Source organism: Calonectris borealis, chromosome 15, assembly GCF_964195595.1.
Source record: "Calonectris borealis chromosome 15, bCalBor7.hap1.2, whole genome shotgun sequence".
In the NCBI taxonomy this organism is placed as follows: domain Eukaryota; kingdom Metazoa; phylum Chordata; class Aves; order Procellariiformes; family Procellariidae; genus Calonectris; species Calonectris borealis.
The window spans coordinates 11,003,592-11,022,109 of record NC_134326.1 but is presented as its reverse complement, the minus strand read 5'-3'; the positions used below and the strand labels follow the sequence as shown (position 1 = coordinate 11,022,109).

At 58.9% G+C, this 18,518-nt stretch overlaps 1 protein-coding gene across 1 annotated transcript in view; it reads left to right on the top strand.

Annotated features, from left to right (window-relative positions):
* Positions 1–4,659: 4,659 nt before the first annotated feature.
* Positions 4,660–18,518, top strand: part of PPARGC1B (PPARG coactivator 1 beta) — a 57,452-nt gene continuing 43,593 nt past the window's right edge. The window contains 1 exon segment of the mRNA XM_075164184.1: positions 4,660–4,744. Within this exon segment, the coding sequence (XP_075020285.1) occupies positions 4,661–4,744 (84 nt within the window). The 5' untranslated portion in view covers position 4,660.

The window sequence follows — 18,518 nt, the reverse complement described above, 5'->3', positions numbered from 1 at the left end:
CTTTAGCTCTACAGCATGTGCAAGGCTGCGGTTTTGGAGAGGAGCAGGCTGCAGAATTGGGCAGGCTGGAGCCCTGTACAACATCAGCCTGCATGTGTGCATCCCCCCAGCCCTCAGTGCTGGCCGTGGGCTCCTCTGCCGGAGCTGGAGCAGCCCAAGTGCCTGTCGCTGCTTCAGGGAAAGAGAGCTGCAGCAAGCTGAGGTTGGTAGCATGGGACCCTCTGCCAGGTGCACTCCAGAGGGGGGACTGGGGGGTCTCTGCCACGACACAGGCAGATGTGTGTGTGCCTGCACGAGGGGCTTCGCCGGCACGGTGGAGCGTCACTCCCCGATGATGCCTGGGGATGCTGGCGTGGGAACGGCAACCTCTGAATAAGCACAACCACAGCCCCGCACCCTGGGCAAGCTGGAGCTCAGAGCCAGTAGCCCAGCCAGCACCCACTTGTCTTCTGAAGCCGTGCTTTTTTTTCCCAGGTCCCCTCCAGCCCAAGAGGCCACGTCCTCAGCCCTATTGCAAAGAGGATATCAGACTGAGAGTGGAGGGGCAGTTTCCACCCAGACTTGTGGGGAGCGAGGGGCCACATTGCCCAGCGGTGCATTTCCAGAGGTTCACTCCTTGCTGACCGTCAAGCACCACAGAGCCCTCATGTCACAAACGGAGGAGGAGGAGGAGGCGGCAGGAGCTCCCAGGTGAACATGGCTGATCAGGAGCCACTGGACACAGAAAGCGCGGAGGAAAAGCGGCACTAGGTCCTTGCGCTCGGTGACTTCAGGTGAAGGACAAGGCTGAGCTGAGTGCCGAGCAGGGCTGAGGGGAAAGAAAAGCAGAGCTCGTGGAAAGGAGCCAAGCAGAGAAACTCAGTGAAACCCAGGGGCATGGCACTGCTAACCACTGCTGCCCTGTGGCGAGCGAGGCCTCCAATTAACAGACCACATGAACGAAAATTGGTTTAGGGGAGGACTTTGGGAGAGCCTCGGGGGCACCTTCCCCTTCGGCTGCCCCCAGCTTACCCAACCGCCGGCTCAGAGACCGAGCTGGGGCAGAGCCACCCTCCCCTGTGTCCCCAGCAAGAGCGGCCACCGAGGTGGCCGTCTTGGCCGCCATGCAAATTCCCCCTGGGGCTGCATTTAATTTTAGTGCCAAGGAGAGAGTGTCACAACGCGGGGGGCTGGCGAGGACCCACCAGAGGCTGGGGATGTTGTAACTCGGAGGAGCCCCATTTGCCGCTGCCTCTCACTGTCCGGTCCTTACAACATTTTCCCATCCACAAACAGGGGCAGCTGCAACATGAAACCGAAGGCGGGAGTTTGCACAGCGCGGGGTGTCTCCTGTCCAGCCGCCGCTCATTGGCTCCTGCCCCTGTCCCGCATTTGGCCTTTGGTAGGCTAAGGGTACCTTCAAACCCTGTCCCCTCCTGACCGCCGGCCTAATGACATTACAACTCTCTGTTGTTTTGAAAGGGCATTTGCAGACTTTTCCTGTTATATTTTACCTTGGTAATATTATCCCCAGCCCCTCCGGGCTTAGCATCGTGTTGCTGCGGCTGGCTGCAGCGCCGGCGCAGTGCCATGGAGCGCTCCGGCTTAGCCAGGGCTGCAGGCGAGGGGTGGGAGCAGGGGGCTTATTTCTGCCCGACTGTGGCTGACACCTCTTTGAGTACATAAACACAAAGAGCAGCAGAAGCCGGAGCTCTGGCAGCTCTCCTGCTCACGAAGCTCAGGTTCTGGTTTAGGAGGAAAGCCGTGAGCCCTTAGCGAAACTGCACGGTCACCGTGCCCAGAGAAGGGTGCGTGCACGGGGGGAATATAGCGTCCCGTTCACACCATTGCACTGAAGTACCGCGGATCGGACGCCCTCTCTACCCACCACGGCTATTTCTGAGGCTGCCACATGACTGACTTCTAAGGAGGTGGAGACAATACCAGCTATAACATCTTGTCCTCCTTCGCCTCTCTCCTGGTGCTTTCGAAGCCCTTTTTATGAGTGTTATTCAACCAATTCCCCCAGAAGTTCCAGGGCACAGGGAAGTGGTGTGGTCTCCATTCTACAGGTGAAAAAACCCAAAAGGCACAGAAAAACGCTTGGACTGTACAAAAGTCCAGAGCAGTCAGGAGCAGAAGTTGGAGGATGTTAAGACCAACTTGCAGCCATGTGAGCAACTGCACTTCGCCCTCCGGGATCCCGCTGAAACCCAGAAGTAGCAGCAAGTCCACCCCTCTGAGATGCCCCCGTTTCGCTCTGTCTCTGCTGTCCTCTGGCCCCCTCTCGGCACAAGGGCAGCCTGACCCCAACGTCCCACCCAGTTTTGCCCACTTGGCTGAAAGAAGCCCTAACCCGTCTCTTTCCAGAGGAGAAACGGGGCAGCGCAGGCTGGGCTTTCCTTTCCTCATGCTCCTCGGTGCCTCTGGGCTGCCTGGCCGAGCCATGCCATGCGGGTGGCTGCTGCCAGGGCGGGCGCCCCGCAGGTTGCCGGCAGCTGGGGACTGGAAAGGGCTCATCTTGGGTTAGAAAGCGAGGAGGGAGGAACTGTGCTTGCACGCACACCAGCAGGTAAAAGGTATTTCTGAAACACACAGCTATGCATAACTTGATTTTAGAACAACCGTTCACAAGTCATTCCCGTCAATGGTTACTTCCTATTTGAGTACAACTGGTGTAAAGGAAATCACAAGATACTCGAGCGAGAACCTCGCCTTTTGTGCGACAAATTCCTCCCAAAAGGAAGCATGTTCCCAAAAGGAACATACTTTTATGGTGAGGCCTTTCAGTGCTGCTTTTTCCCCTGACAGGGCAAACGTCCCTCCTGTTCTCAGCTCACCTCCTCTCTCCGCAGCGTTCAGCACTTGCATCTTCTGCAAAGGAGGGACTGGGGGCAATGCACTCCAGATCACCTGCCAGCAGGGTCAACTGGGAATTCAAGTCTTGGTCTGCAAGGAATTGCGTGTGCCCCAGAGCAAGGCAGTTTCCTTCCCCGGGCCCTTCCGATGCAGCCCGGCAGCGCCGCGCCCTGCGCTGGGCCTGCTGCGAGCTACAGCTGTGCATCCCGGCAGCGGCGCTTCTGGGCCCAGGCCTCCCACCCATGGGAAGAGAAGTTTCATTGCTGGCAAAGCAGCTTGAAAAGCACCTTGGGTAACTGTTTCAGCATTTCATAACAGTAATTAGTAATAAAGTGCCCAGCAACAAGGAAGAGTTGGCGGCAGCTTCTCTCTTGCTTTGTCCCATCCCCACAGCCGAGCCGCCCCTGCCCCCAGCTCTCGTCAGCCGCATGTTATAACACACGCTGTCCGCTGACATCTTCCTTTGCGAGGCTCGGGATCATCAGGGAAAATCCAATGTTGCTGCATTGCATGGTGTTCACAGCATGTCCTGAACCAAAGGAAAGCCAGAGGGTATTAAAGAGTGGCTGGAAACAGCTTTCCCTTTGAAACAAAAGCAAGGCAAGAACGCGGACAGGCAGCAAGCCTTTCCTACCAGAGGAGAAGCACCTTCTGTTCACCCATCTGAGCCTGACACAGAGCTCTCCACCTAGATCGCTCCACATTGCTTTGCTTCATCAGCCATTTCCACTGACCCTGCAGGCCCAACTGAGCCATCTGAGGGGATTTGAGGATCTGGAGCCGTTAGGCTGCAGGTGTTGCCACTCAGTTGGTTGTGTATCAGCTAATTCAGGCTGCAGTGCCAAGCCCTGCTCTTTCCCAGGTAATTGCTACAGGGAAGTAAATAGAACATTCATGAGATTTTTGGTCCCATCATTAATTATTTCTGAAAGGGCTTTTAGTGTACACCTCAAAACCCCGGACAGAAAAATGACGTACATGACAGCAAGATGCTCGCAGCAACCGTGGAATGAGCATTGAGACAAAATAAGGGAAATGTGAAGATCTTTCACTCCTCATTACTCTTTGCTCTCAGCCACCTGGCCCCGCTCCAGTGCAGACCCACCGAACCTGGAAACGACCCTCAGCCCAACACGCTGCACGCAGGGTTTATGTATCTCAATACGGGGTGATTCAGGGACTGTTGAGTGGTGCCTGGTGATGCTGGGTGCCCCCACTTTTAAGGGCTGGCACGTTTAAAGTGTGCATGGCACTGCTTAAAGCGGGTGCCCTGGGTGCCGCTTGTGGGAAGCTGCTTGTGCCCCACGTGGGGCTGTAAGCCCTGCGGGGCACTCTGCCACCATGGGTGTCCCCCCCCCACTGAGCCTGGATGTGACCCTCAGCCTGACACGCTGCACTCAGGCTTTATGTACCTCAACTCGGGGTGATCTAGGGACTGTCGAGTGGCACCCAGTGATGCTGGCAGCCCCCTGGGTGCCTCCGCTTTTAAGGACTGGACCTTTTAAGGACTGGCACTTTTAAGGTGTGCACAGCGGTCGTTAAAGTGGGTACCCCGAGTGGGCACGCGTCCCGCGGGAAGCTGCTTGTGCTCCACGCGTGGCTGCAAGCCCCACGGGGCGCTCTGCAACCGCGGCTCTGTCCCCTGCCCTGCTCCCTCCCACCCCCCCCCGCTTCGCCGCCCTCCCCGGCTCCCGCAGCCGGCGGGCGGGGGCTGCGGGCGGCTCCGCCCCGCCGGCCGCCCGGCTCCCCGCCGCCGCTGCCGCCGCCGCCGCCGCGCCTGCTGCATGCTCGGTGCCGCCTCAGCCCCAGCCGGAGGTGGAAGATGGCGGAGCCGGGGCCGGATTGCAGCTCTCTGCTCGACGAGGATCTGTCCTCCTTCGTCTTCAGTTACCTCGCTGACAGCCAGGTAGGGCGGGCGGTGGAGGGGCTGTGCTGTCCGGCTCCACAGCGCGGTGCAACTGCGGGGGGGAAGCCGGCAGACAACCCCCCCTCCCTTCCCGGGGCACCTGGGAGAAGAGCCGGTCCCCGCACCCCCCCGGGTCTTCTCCCAGGTGCCCGGAGGATCTGCGGGGGTCCCGTTTGCTCCACGGATGCGCAAAGGGCGAAATACAGGGAGGGGGGACGCGCAGAACCCTACCGCCCCCGCGGCTCTTTCCGCGCCCCTCCCCGTGGCTTCGGGGCGGCCCCGGCGCGGCAGCAACCCCGCAGTCCCGCCGGCGCTTTCAGCACCACTCGCACGTGGACTCCCGTCCCCCCCCCCATTCTGCGGGGAATTGGGGGGGGGGGAGGAGAAGTTGATGGGTTGATCAGTTTTGGCACACCCCCCCTTTGCAACACCCCCCCCCCCTTTGCAAAGGTGGGGAGGGGGACGCCGCGGTGCAGGGCGGCGGGGGGGGCTCCGCAGGGGGCTGCGCCGTGGGGGCTGATAAGAGCCGGGCTGTGGGATGAGTCATGCCGAGCGTCAGTTACACGCATACGGGCTGGGATCTTGGGGGATGGAGGTTTGGGGAAGGGGAGGGGGGTTGGCAGGGAGAGGGGGTCTCGGTGCTGCGAGTTAGCGGCTCCAAAATCTGGATGGGCTCCCTTTTGGACGGAGCTGGGTATTAAAATCAGATTAAGGCTCCTTGGCAGCTCCCGCACGATCACGAGAGCGAGCCGTGCTGGCTATAGGGCTTGCATGCTTTTCCATTTTGGGGGGTGGAAGAGCGGCGCTATACAATAAGCCGGGCAGTAGCAAGAGCCGTGACTGATCTGGAGCACAACCGCGCATTTTGCAGTCGGATTGATGAGGCTGGTGCAAGTGGGAAGACTTTTCTGTAGTTATATATCATCCCTCCAGCCCTTCACTTTCATAACCACAGATTACAAAATAGCTTCAATTGTGAAGCTAGCACATTCATCCCAACCCTTGCTCTCTCACCAGTTTAGCTCCGGGATTGCAAACAGCAGGAGCATGTGTGTGGAGAACAGGACGGGGACTAATCCTGCTGTTTGGGTTCAAAACAAATAAGGTCTCAAGACTTGGTAAATCAGATTTGCCTCTGGTGCATGTGCCAGAACCAGGCAGGTCTTGCCACCAGCTAGATTGACGTAGTCCCGCCGCCTCTCCTCGCATGCACCAGCTCCGGAGTGCTCCGGCTTGGCATGGGACCCAGGCAGCTTGCTGGGGGCAGAGCAGGGGGGAGGTGGCAGCTTTGGTTGTTAACGAAGAGCTGCTGACAGGTTGATTACAGCAGAAGGGTCAGGAAGGGTGAGAAGTGGGCCGAGAAGATTTTGTAAGCGTTTTGCATTTTCTGATTTGGATGGATTTATTATTGCTGAGGGAAGGGAAGGCTAGGGAAGAGGAGGCTGGTCATGTGGGACGCCATTCCTAGGAAGTATGGCAGAAAGGCTGCAGCTCCCACCAACCCCGTTGCTCCCTGGGCAGGTGAAAGTTCTGGCTCCACTTCCCTGCAATAACCTGCCTGTTCTCCGCATGCTTAACATGAAATGTAAAGCTCGTGTGATTGCAGCACGCAACTGAAGGCTTGTTTCCTTTTTGCTTTTTGGTCAGCATTTGATGTGCCAATTTGGGAATCTTATTCCAAAAAGGGACTGCTAAGGGGAAAAAAAAATCCTGTGAATTGTCATCCTTCTGTGGTGCAAAACCACCATGTTGTGAACATCCCCTGCAAGATTTGGGACTGTGAAATGGCCTGTGATGAAATAGGACCGTTTTTATGGCATGTCCTAAAATATGGTTTGCTGTGCTTGTCCCCTCTTTTTCTCTCCCTTTCCCATACATGCACTATATTGGAGGGACCGGTGTAGGTACGCACACAGAGTTAGTGCTAACCTGACATCTGCGGGGTGTATAACATGAAGAGCAGCAAAGGGATCTTTGCAGCCCGCTGCAGGTTCCCTTGGCAGCGGTGTGCAGCCTGTGTTTGCTCTCCCGCCCGGCGCCTGCTTTTGAGAATTGCATTTCCTCTCTGTCCCCACGTGCGCAGAGGGGTTAAAGGCTGGGGTAAAAAAAAAAGAAAAAAAGGGGAAAAAAAAAAAAAAGCCCCCCCCCCAGCTATGATTTGCATGCATTTGCTTAAGAAACGCCTGAAGTTGTAAGCGTGTGTTGTACTTGTACCTTAACCTCTGATGAAACTGCAGGGAAGGCTCCAGCCCTGGCTGCTGTCACATGCCTGCTTTATAACTCGGAGCGGAGGCGGTCCCGGGCTGGCCGCTGACGTCTCTCCCATTACTACTGTACGAGCCTCTGCTTACAACTGGGTTACTGACTTCTCAATGAAGCCCGAAAGCTGCTTCCGCAAAGTCCCCAGTGCTCCAGCACAAGCCCAGATTATCCTGAGAGGCTACAATGTCAGGAGGCCATGAGATCATGAATATTAGCCATTTCCTTCGTGGAAATCTTGAGGAACTCTGACTCTCCTCGCTGCCTGTGCTCCTCCCCAGCCCTTGCTTTCGCAGTAGATTTCGAGAAAGGCGCAGTTGGGTGCGTGCAGGTGCCAGGTGATCCCTTCCTCTCCAGGGGGAGGAATCCTCAGGAGGGCTCTCGGGGAGATGCATGGTGAAGGTTTGACATGGATATTTGCATCAGTCCCTTAATTATATGGGCTTGTGCTGAGGATGCCTGCTAACCTCTATTTACATATCGAGGACAGCGATGATTCACGTGGTACCTGCATTGCTACAGAAAGAAAATCAGGGTTTTTCACTTGATGTCTGCCTTTCCTCTGCCAACTCTTTTTCCCTTTTTAACAACAAAAAAAGTGATTTTGTTTTGCTGCGATGCAAAATGTGTCATTTCTGGGCCCGCTTAATCCATTTTGTGCAACTCTCTGCTGCTCAGAGGTATGAAGCTGGTTGTAGCTGGTTTGTCTGCTGGCACCAGGCACTGGAAAGTGCCAGCCAGGCAGCTCTGCCGAGGAGCGGCCGGCGACTCTCAGCATCCCTGTGAGAGGCAGAAGCAGTTTGACTCTTACGGCTTCGATTTGTTTAAAAACTCCAAGCAAAGTGCAGCAGGGGGAAAAAAAAACCAAAAAACCAGGCTGCTTCTCGGACAGATGCTTAAAGATCACATGAACTAAAATACAATATTCCCTCTTTAACTTCTCAGCCTCCTGCTAACATTGATGAGTGCAGGAGGCACAGTGAAGCCCTTGGTGGAAAAGCGGTCCATCGGGTGGGTTGTTACTGCTAGTAATAAAGTGGGGATGCATCCCTAATTTCTGATAGTCCTCACCGAGCAGACTGCTTTTCTCTCAAAGATTTTGGGAGGGGGTCTGGATGTCTGAGGCAGCCCAAGGGCCTGTGTATCTCCAGCCTGGCTGCATTGCTGCAGCTTGTAGGGCCGCTGCATTGCTGGGGCTGGAGACCCCCCTCGCTCTCCCGGAAAAGCACTGCAAGGTGGCTGTGGCGCGGTGGCTGTTACCCACGGTGGCAGTTAGCAGAGGCCACGCCGGTACATTTGCAAAGCGGGGGGCGGCGGTTGCTGGGGATGCCGGCAGCCGCCCGCGCCGCAGCGGTGGCTGCGGGAGATGGCGAGCGCGGCGTGCTGCTGAGCCTGCCGCGCGGAGCCGGGAGAGAGCAGCTGCTGGGAGCTGCGGGAGGGAGCAGCGGCGGGGGAAAGGAGGGCTGGCCTGAAATCTGGCCCCTCAGAGAGCCTCCCTGCACATCCACCTGCCTTCATCCCCTGCTTTTGACCGGATCCCCCGGTGCTCCGCACCCTGGCAGGGCCCGAGGGCTGCCCCACGCCGTGGGCTTTCCTCCCTCCTGCCTGCACATCCCTGCCCTGGTCTCATGCCGTAATGGAAAGGCACCTCTCCAACAGGTGAATAATTAAGGTCTCAACCAAGTGCCTCCAGCAAAGGGAGCTTTGTGAGGGAGACAGATCTCTCTCTCACATTAACCTTTCCAATGTCAAAAGCCTCTTTGTAGTTAGAAACTCCACTTGCTCCGGCACTTCAGCGCTGCCGGTTGTCCAATGAAAAATGCCCAGGGGATGCCCTTCCTGCCCCAAACTGCTTCCTGGCTTTTAGGAATGGGTCCCATGGTCCCTGTGCGGGGCTGGGGACAGGGACGCCGCGGGCTGGCTCCTGGCAGGCGGTTTGCTGTGCTGCCGGCCAGTGCTGCCTGCCGCTCCCGAGGTGCAGGAGCCCGCCAGGCTCTGAAATCCCCTTTGGTGGGGCTGGGGGCTGGCTCGTGGCAGAGCGTGGGAGCCCCACGTCTGCACTGCCGGTGGGTAGAGTGCTGGCAAGGGCACGCTTCCCCCTGGCTGGCATGTGCCAGCACCCACGGGAGCTCGGGGACATCACCCGTTTGGCTGGGGCAGCGGCATTGTGCAGGGACAGTCCGTGCCTTCGCTGCCTGGTGCCTGCAGGGCAAACACCCCCGAAGCCACCACTTCTTCTGCCTGCCCAGGGCCTTGGCGAGATGGCGTCACCGGGGCGAGGGGCACCGTCCCGGCAGGGCAGTCTGAGCTTCAGCGCCCCGTGGGGCTCCCCAGCACGGAGGGGGCCCTGGCTCTGCCGGGGAAGGGAAGGGCTGTCCCCAGAGATAAGGCTGCTCCGGGACCACGCATGTTGCGCTCGCTTGCCGCCACCGAGTAGCCGGGGCGAGAGGAGCTGGGGACACGAGGTGCCGGCAGGGCCTCAGTCGGCAAACGCATTTGCCGGAGGAATCGGCTTCGGGCTCCCGCGGCCGAGCCGCGCTCCATGGCAACCCCGCGCGGGCTTATATTTCTCGTGACTGCTTGGCAGCCTGAAGTGATTTAGCAGAGGGGGAACTTTGTACGCGCTGGAGCCTCCACTGCCAGCACGGCCGTGCCAGGCCGACTGCTGCAGTCCCAGCCACATGGCACTCCTCCTCCCCGGGGGGCAGGGGCTGGGGCAGCCCCTTGCCCGCACCCCAAGAGCAGGCAGCCGGCTCCCCTGCCTGCATGCCATGCCGGGAAGGGCAGGTTCCCACCATCTGCCTGCTGCCTGGCGAACTACCCTCTTGCGAGCGCCTGGAAGAGGATGTTTTAAGCTTCCTCTGCTTGTAGTAATGAGCCAGAGACTAAAGGTTGAAGTTAATGGGGCGGGTGGTCAGGTGAGGTAGTGACCTACTTCTAGGGGCAGCCGCGCCGTAGGCACGGGGTGATGGTCCAGCCAATGTGTTTCCTTTCCCTTATCGCTCGACTGTTCTGCTTTTCAGCACTTTTCCTGAGCGCTGGCTCACAAATTATTATTTATTTATTTATTGGTTTTTATAACGGGAGCTTCCAAGAAATGCTGGAGGACTTTGCACAGATCTGGCCGCGCTCAGGGTCTCGTCAGCCCTGTCCTTACCCTGCTCCATCTCGCTGCACCTCCCCAGGCAAAGGCAACAGCCAGGGTTGAGCTGCTGCAAATTGCTACGTTAAACCGGTTCACTTCGGAATTAAGACACGGAAAAATAAAAGCTGGAAATCTCCTTTGGCCCTGTAAGAGCTGGAAACCCCCCCGGGGAGGGGTTCCCCATGTGGCAAGTATCTGCTGGTGGGGAGTGTGGAGACTGTGGCAGCCCTGGGGGCTCTTTGGGATGGCCCCATCCAGTAGCCAGACTAACCTTTGATCACTGCTGGCTCCCGGGCAGCAATGTGGGGCTTAGGGAAAATACCTCGCTTATCTTGCATCCCTGCTGTGCTGAGGCAAAGCCGGCAGGCACTGGGTGCTGGGTGCCTCCCCAGTGCCCCCCGTACCGGGAGCTTCGTCGGGGGAGCACGATGAGGGTCCTGCTGAAGTATCACAGGACCTTTTTATATCTGCCTGTGTGTACCCACCCTTCCCGCGGCACCCTGCCCGCCCAGGCAGCGAACAGGCAGGCATTCGCCCGCACAGCTGGGAGCGGGAGGCCTCTGCCCTTGGCGAGGGGGAGCCTGTGTGATGGGGGCTGAAGCGGGAGAGACCCCGGCGCGCCGGGAGGGCTGATGTGACGCTTCTCCCCTCCCCTGGGATGGAGCGGTACATGCTTTATATGGATGTTTTTGTGCTGAGGTGGCAGAGGATAAAACGAGTGCCTTGAGCTCTTGCAGCGACTACAGTTGCAGGGCAGCGTATCTTTACTGAGATGCATTTTCTAAATTCTTCCTCTGCGCTGCTTCTGCGGTCGCTGCCTGCAGCAGCAGGGAGCACGCTGGCCGAAACAGCCCCTTCTGCTGAGCCAGCGCCACTGGTCAGGCTCCTCGGTTCCTGTTTCAGTTTGCAGCAAGTTCATCGCTGCTGTCGATTCTGCTTCCCTGGCCTTTGTTTGGGGCGGCTGCAGGACCCCGTTTGACCCTGGCATATGGGGTGGCGGGCGAGGGGTGTGGGAGCTGTCATCCTTTCCCCCGCCAAAAGCTGCCTTCCCCACCTAGTCCCCGAGGAACCTTCATTTCCTAATTTTCGTGCACATCAAGAGCAAGGAAATCCTGTGGCAGGGGGAGATGGAGGAGAGGGGACAGAGTGTCCCGGCGCAGGCGGGGGGCTGAGCTGGGGCTGTGCTGCAGCCGGAGCAGCATGCTGGGGCAGCCGGCTGTGCCTTGCGGACGGAAGGAAGCCCAGCTGCCTCTAATCATGTTTCTTCTCCTCCCTCCTGCCCGGATGAGGGGGGACTGCAGGTTGCGCTGCCTGCAAGTGACAGCTGGGGACCTGGTTCTCCTGCCACCAGGGGACCCGCGGCCAGAGCAGCCCCAGCTGTCACCCGGTGCGCAGAGCTGGGGTACAGGGGAGCTGCTGCCGGGAGCAGGCAGCGTGGTCCCTGTCCCCCAGCCTTGGCAGCCTTCTTGCTGAGCCCTTTCTTGCTTCGCTTTTTAGCCAAAGTGCCTAGATAGGAGTGAGTTATGTTGGGTTTTTTTGTGAAGAAAGTCCAAATGTAGCCGTGGGGTGTTTCAGGAAATGTCCCAGCGGGACATTGCTGCGACACTTCACATGCACACGAGACTGATGGGGCTGAGCTCCAGCCAGCCCCGCAGCAGCCGGGCTGGGTTAGAGCAAAGAGCAGCGCTGATTGCAGCCGGGGTGATGGTTGTACACGTGCTTGGATAACAGCAAGGAGCTGGAGGTGTAAAACATCGCACTCGTGCAGCTCCCCTTGAAGGCCGAAGCAGGGGCAGGCTCCGGCTCCTCTTTCCCCCGCAGAGGCCATCGAGCATCGCGTGCCGACGCCGGTGGGCGCAGGGCTGGGGCAGCCGCGGTCCGTTGGCTCCTCGCACGTCACCCAGGCTGAGCGTGAGCTCCCTGGGCTCGGAGCAGGGGGGAGAGCCGCTGCCTGTGTGCCGGGAGGATCGGGGCTCTGCCCGCTTGCAGTCAGCGCTGGCGGAGGGCAGGGCAGGACACCGGGGGCTGCGCGGTGGTTCATGCCAGGTGAGCCGGTTGCTCACCTGGCACCCAGCACGGCGGGGCTGAACTTTGTTCCAGCTCAAGTCCCTCTCTCCTGATTTCCCGGGACTTGCACAGCCTCGGTGCAAATGTTTGCAACTTCCATGGCCCTTGGCTTCAAGCTAATTAAACTTTGCATTCCTGTTGGCTCCCTTTAAACCGCAGCTGCTTACCTGCTTTCCTTTCCCCCTCTGCTCTGGGGCCTGCAGCCCTGTCTGCGCGAGGTGTGTGTGGCTCACAGCCACCTTCCAGCATCTTAATGACGGGAAGATTTTTAAACTTTCCCTTGAACAGCATAAATCCCAGAGCTCTGCATAGCTGGAGCTGAAGATTTAAACCAACCAGCATCGTTTCTCCTTGTGAGCAAGCTTGCACACAGATAGTCACGACCTAACTGTGCTAATAATGAAAAAAAAAAATTGCAAATGTTTTTCTTAAAAAGGAAGTTTCTGTCTCTGTGTGGGCCCCACCAGGAGACTGGCATATGTGGGTTTTGGGTGCTAAAACCCATTTCCCAGGTAACAGAACTCAAGCCTATGAGAACTGTGGTTTTCTCAGGCTGAAAGGTTGTATGGTATTTGAGCTGGTTTTTTTTTTTTCTTGTGGCCATGTCCTTTTAGGAAGGAATACTTATGTCTATTTATATATATTTCGAAAATGAAAGCACGTGGTACATGTCCCCAGAAACCCCCATGGTGCACGTTGTCACCCAGCTCTGGTGGGGACGCTGCTTTGCTGATGACCAGCAACCAGTCCTCCCCAGCAGCTCACGCCGGCAGCTGAGCTGGGGAGCAGGGGCAGCCCCTGCCCTGCAGCCCTGGGGCTTGGGGTGAGCAGCGGTGGGTGTGCGGGACACGCTCGTGCACGCGCATCTCCTCTCCTCATGGGAGCAGAGGCTTCGGGATGTGGAAGTGGATGCGGGAGGAAGGAAGTCGGCAGCTGAGTGTGGAGGGATGTCACGGGGGGACTGTTAGGACAGGCACGGGTGGGGAGGGCTGGAGCTGCTCGTGTTTATTTACTTCTGTTGACTCCTCCTGCCCGTGCTTTCGGTCGTGCTGCCTGGCCTGCCTGCAGTGATGGTTCTCCTGTGTTACTGCATCTCGGATGCGGTGCATCAGCAGCCCCCGGGCCCCTACCTCCCTGTGGTGACCAGGGGCTGCCCACGAGGGTCTGCTTGCCCAGGCTCCCTCGTCTCAGCTTGCACCGCTCGCCTGCTGCCCGTCTGCCCAGAGGAGCTGGAAACCCATCCGCACATCCAGCTGAGTCAAAAATAAATGAAAGGCAGATTATCGGGGGGAGACTGTCCCCATCTCTGCTGCTCGCTTATGGCAGTGCAAGGACCTGGAAACACAGCTTTCAAGTTTCTCTCTGTATTTATGTAACCCCAAACTAACTCTTTTTTGGAAAGAGCTACTCTGTCTCATTTAGATACCTAAATATAGCCGCTGCTCTGGAGGGAGGATTAGCCTGCGAGTGCCCTGGCGGGTATGGGACCTTTGTGGAGGGGTGTTAGGGGGAGTTTAAACCTCCCTCAGTCGGGCCCGGAGGGGTTATTCCCCTGCTATTAGCAGAGCGGGCTTGCAGCCGTCCCGGGGCAGCTTGCAGCAATGACCGGGCTGCGCAGGCTGGCAGGGAAGCAGGAACCTGCGGAGATGTGGACTGCAGGGTTTTTTCTAAATGTCTCGATGCCTTTTGAGGCCAGAGCCCATCTATGCCCAAACACGCTGTTTGCTAACGTGCCATCGCCTCCCCTTGGAGGAAGGAACTGTGTTCCAAAGCACAGAAGCAGAGCTGAGCTACGGGACGAAACCTCCGCGTCCTGCCCTGCCAAAGGGCCCCGTGGGGCTGCGGCACCTCGGGGTGATCATTCAGGGCTGCTGGAGCAGAGTCACCGCTGCGACGTGGGGTTGGGCGGAAAGGCAAGGAAGGGCGAAGGTCCTTCTGTCCTTAGGTGTACAGGGCACCACAGGCATCAAAGTCCTTTGAGCTCCTTTAGCGAAAGGTATGGGACCGACCGTTTGAAATGTCGAGCTGAGAGACACCCCACAGCTTGCCAGGGACGTACGCTCCCCACCCTCGCGGGCACTGGGGCCCGTACGCTTGGCCGAGACAGGATCTGGGCACTGTGCGCATCCCATGGACCCGCTTCTGCTTCATACACGCAAGACCCCTCGTTGCCTTCAGAGTGAGCACAAGAGATGGGTTTGCCTGAGTGGTCTGACCACCTCACTGGCTTGCCCACGTGGCGTGGTGGGGCTCTCATGTGCCACCTGGGATCAGCAAGGCTTGCACGTTGCACCAAGCGTTGATGGAAACTGAATTTCTCGGAGGTGCACAGGGTGGCCCTTTTGTCTCTTGACAACTCTGACTGTCCTGCGGTGAGGGTGCCATGGGTCCCTCCCAAGGAAGCGGGGAGCAGCTGTTTGTGTCCGTGCGCGTCGGTGTCCCAGGGACTTGCGGCATGGGACACATGCTGCTTGAGTCTCTGCAGCTGGCTATTTATGAGTGCATGGAGGGGGCAGCCTCGTGTGCCCCCTCTGCTCCTCCCTGCTTTGCAGCGCTGACAGCGAGAGCCCGGCTGCCTCGCTCGGTGCTGCTGCAGGGGATCCCTGATCTATCTTGTGATTCGGGCCCTGATGGAGATGCGCAGGAGCTGCCTTATGTTTTCTGCAGGAAAGCAGAGGTCCCTGAGCTATTCGAGCCTTCATCTCTGTGCTTTTCTTGTTGTTTCCTCTGCATGCAGCGGCTCTGTCTCCCTGCACACCTCCACATCTCCCTGCTGCCCATCCCTGCCCCTCACCATGCCCTCTGCCCAGCTCGGAGCTGTGCAGCCTCGTGCCAGCACTCACCTCGGTGTGCAGGGTCCTCTGCCACCCCTGCCATCCCACCGGGGCAGGAGCCACCTGGCTAAACGGTGGGACCCCCGGGGAGGTGTCGGTGAACACATGCACGCTGGCTTCACACGGTGCCCTTGTACAACCTTGCAAACCCCGGTGCGATGCCCCCCTCGGGTCCCATCGCAGGGGCAGGGACCAGGCAGGTTTGGCACTGCCCCGTGGCAGCCCCACCAGTCCCTGCTGGGCGGAGGTGGCCTGGGTCTGAAGGAAGGATTCTGCTGGTTTGGTGATGCCTTCCTCAGGTCTGTGTTATTTGGCCCTAGCAAGGTGGAGGTGAAATAGAGAAGGTAAAGGCTGCACATTGAAATGGGAGGATGCAGCACGGTGGAGATCCGGCCGGGGGGCTCGCAGCGTCCCCAGGATCCCCGAGCCGCTCCGGCAGATGGCTGCAGCCCTCCCGCCCTGCTCTAAGGAATACAAATGTGCGGCGGATACGGTTACCCAGCCCCGAAAGCGGTGTTAGCTTTCATCTAGATCGATATCCCTGCCTGCCTGCATCTGAGGGAGCACTCAGCTGGCAACCCAAGCCCAGCCAGGAGGAGACACCCGCCAAGGCTCTGCTGCCCGCTCCTGACCCTGCCTGTCCGTCTGTCCATCTGCCTCGGCGTGGAGGCAGAGCCAGCGCCGACTGCAGCACCGTTGCTGTGCTGTCGGACTCCGTCATGCGTAAATTGTAATAAATAGGGCCATAAGCCTTTTACGAAGTCTATTTCCACTCTTGGATCCGGGATTTAATGCATGGCTGCTTAGAGAGGCCGAGGATTTCAGGGGTCAGCAAGGCTAATTGCACTGCTGGAATAAAAGGGCGTGCGGCAGGATCCTGCGCATGGGTGGGAGGGGGTGCCGGGGGTCCCAGCCGCCCGCCGCGCTGCCCCTGCCCTGCGTGCTCCCCGCCAGCAGCCTGGGAAAGCAGTGGCCATGCGCGGCGGCTTGGTGAGGGACGTGGTCCTCGGGGAGCACTCCTCGGCTGGGCACCCATGGCTTTTGGGGTTGGGGGGACCGTGCCAGCTGGGGAGTCATATGCTGCAGGTGTTCGGTTCCCCGCTGCTCCATGGTGTCCCTGGGCATTTGACTGAGCACGTCTGGCTGGAGCGCTTGATCTTAGATTACCTGGAAGCCAGGGAAAGCCTCCGTGGGGGCCGAGGGCCAGTGAGCGTTATGGCTGTCCTGGTGCAGGCTGGTACTGCTGGGCTTGGCTGGCCCCGGTGCCAGCTCTGCCCCAGCCTCAGCATCTCCTTGAGCTGCAGAGGGGAGCTGGGTACCGCCCTGCCAGGCGGTAGCGCTTGACACCACAAGCTGGGGCGTGAAGGGATGTGTGTGCTCGGAGGTGGTGCCGCTGGGGAGACAGCCCCACCAGGACTGGAAATGCAGCGCCGGGGCGAGAGCCAGGGGCACAAACCTGGCCGGGTGCTCCGGCGCTGGGTGTGCGCCCGGCCAGCACGGGGCTGGGGGTCAGGACCTGGGCTGCGCTTTCATGGAGGTGTCGGGGAGGGACCGGTGGGATGGGCAGGCTCCGCTTCGCGGGGACAACTGGTGGCCAGCACACGCCCTGTAAGACGAGGGGGACCCAGACGCCCGGAGGCTCCCGGGGCTTCGCCCTGTGCCAGTCGGCCACGCAAGGCTGGCAGGGCTGTGCCGCCGGCCGCGGCAGACGGAGGATGCCAGCTCCGCTCAGTTACTTTCCTGGCTGATCCTGTCATCTCCATCTCGCGCCAAGTGCTGAAGTCGTCATGGAAACCGGCACGGCGGCAGCCTCGCCAGCAGCTCCCGCGTGGGATCCTCGGTCTGAGCGCCCGGCCGGTGCTGGGGGTGGCGGGTGGCCGGCTCAGTCGGGCACTTGCTGCTGGTCCTTACTCCTCGAGGGCATTAGTCTGCTGCTGGGCTCCAGCGATGCACACGCACGGTCGCTTCCCTGGCGTTGTAGCAGGGCCCAATCCATTAGCGTTCACCAATCCCAGAGAGAGCCTTGCAGAAAGCACACAAAAAAAGCCCTATAGTATCGCTATTCATAGTACCTGTTCCCAAAGTTATCTTTAGCAGCACCGTTCCCACCTTCATTCATAACAGCCATCGCACGGGCCTGATTCTTCTCCCTGATGCCCAGGTGGCTTTGAGGTAACCCCGACCTCCCGGGGTGCCCCACTCACCCCGCGCTTCCACTGCTCTCCAGCGTTTCATTTGGCTGTGGAAAGACACGCTCTGCAAACCTTTCCCTGCAGTGGGAAATGGAGCGGGATTTTTTTTCCAGGATTGATTTTTCTCTGGTGACCGTAACTCTGAACTCTGCTTGCTTTTGCCTCTCCTCCCACGTCGCTCCTGTCCAGCGGGGCTGTGTTGTGCCAAAGGCTTTCTCCCTGGAGCATCCCTGCTGGAAGTCCACGCTGGTGCTGGGATTTTGCTTGATCAGAGGAGAAGGCAGTGCCTGAACTTGACTATCGGGGATGGAGTATTTTCCACTTGTATTTCAGTGGGTGTTTTCGTAGGTCTCAAGCTACTCAAGGTCTTCCCTTTCTGGCATCTTTCATTTTCAAAGCTCACGCAGACTCCTGGGAGGGTGCAGGGCTTTGAAGGAGCTTTGAGGCTTCATGGGTTCAGCCCACCACTTTGAGGCAGCATCTCCTACCACTGCCAGGGAAAGGCCTATCTCTCCTGTTCTTCAACTCGGCAGTCACAGAGTTCCTCGGGTTCCCATGCTAATCTGTTCCTGCCTTTAACGAGCTGCCTCATTAAAGTGTTTTTCCCTAATAACCAACCCTCCGGGCTGGGCGAGAGGCTGGTGATGTTTGACTGTAGCCAACTGCAGACCTGCAGGCTGCAAAGGGCTTTTCCAGCTGCTTGCGGGGGTGCAGGATGAACACCAGCCCTCTCCTCCTGCGCGGTGCCGACAAGCCTGTGAAGAGGGTCGGGAGCACAAGGCACCCCGAACCATGCCTCTCCTGGGCTCCAGCACCAGATTTACTGGACCCACAAACCGCAACAGTGCAGCTGAGGGGGGCAGGTTGCACTGGGGGAGGCATCTGCCCTTGGGGTGCAGCAAACTGGGGATACTGGGAATAAACTGCCCTGCTGCCCAGTCTTCCTGTGCAACGTCCTTACCCAGTGATGTGCCACACTGGGGCTGCTCGACGTGACCCTGCGAGCCAAACTCGTGCGTGCGCGCTGCCGAGCAGGCATGCCTGTGCGCCTCGGGCCCGGGAGGTGTCTGCCCAGCTTTAATGAGGGGTTTTGAGCTTGTTGCCTGGGTGCTTGGGAGCTGGGGCGGCTGGTTTCGATAAATGGAAGTGGAAATTTCCCTCCTGGGGGCCTGCTTTGTGCGGAGGAGTATGCACACAGCTTGCAGCCATGGCCTCCTGGGAGCATCCGTCCGGCAGACGTCAGTCCCACCGGGTCCCCCCACCTCCGTGGCCGTTGT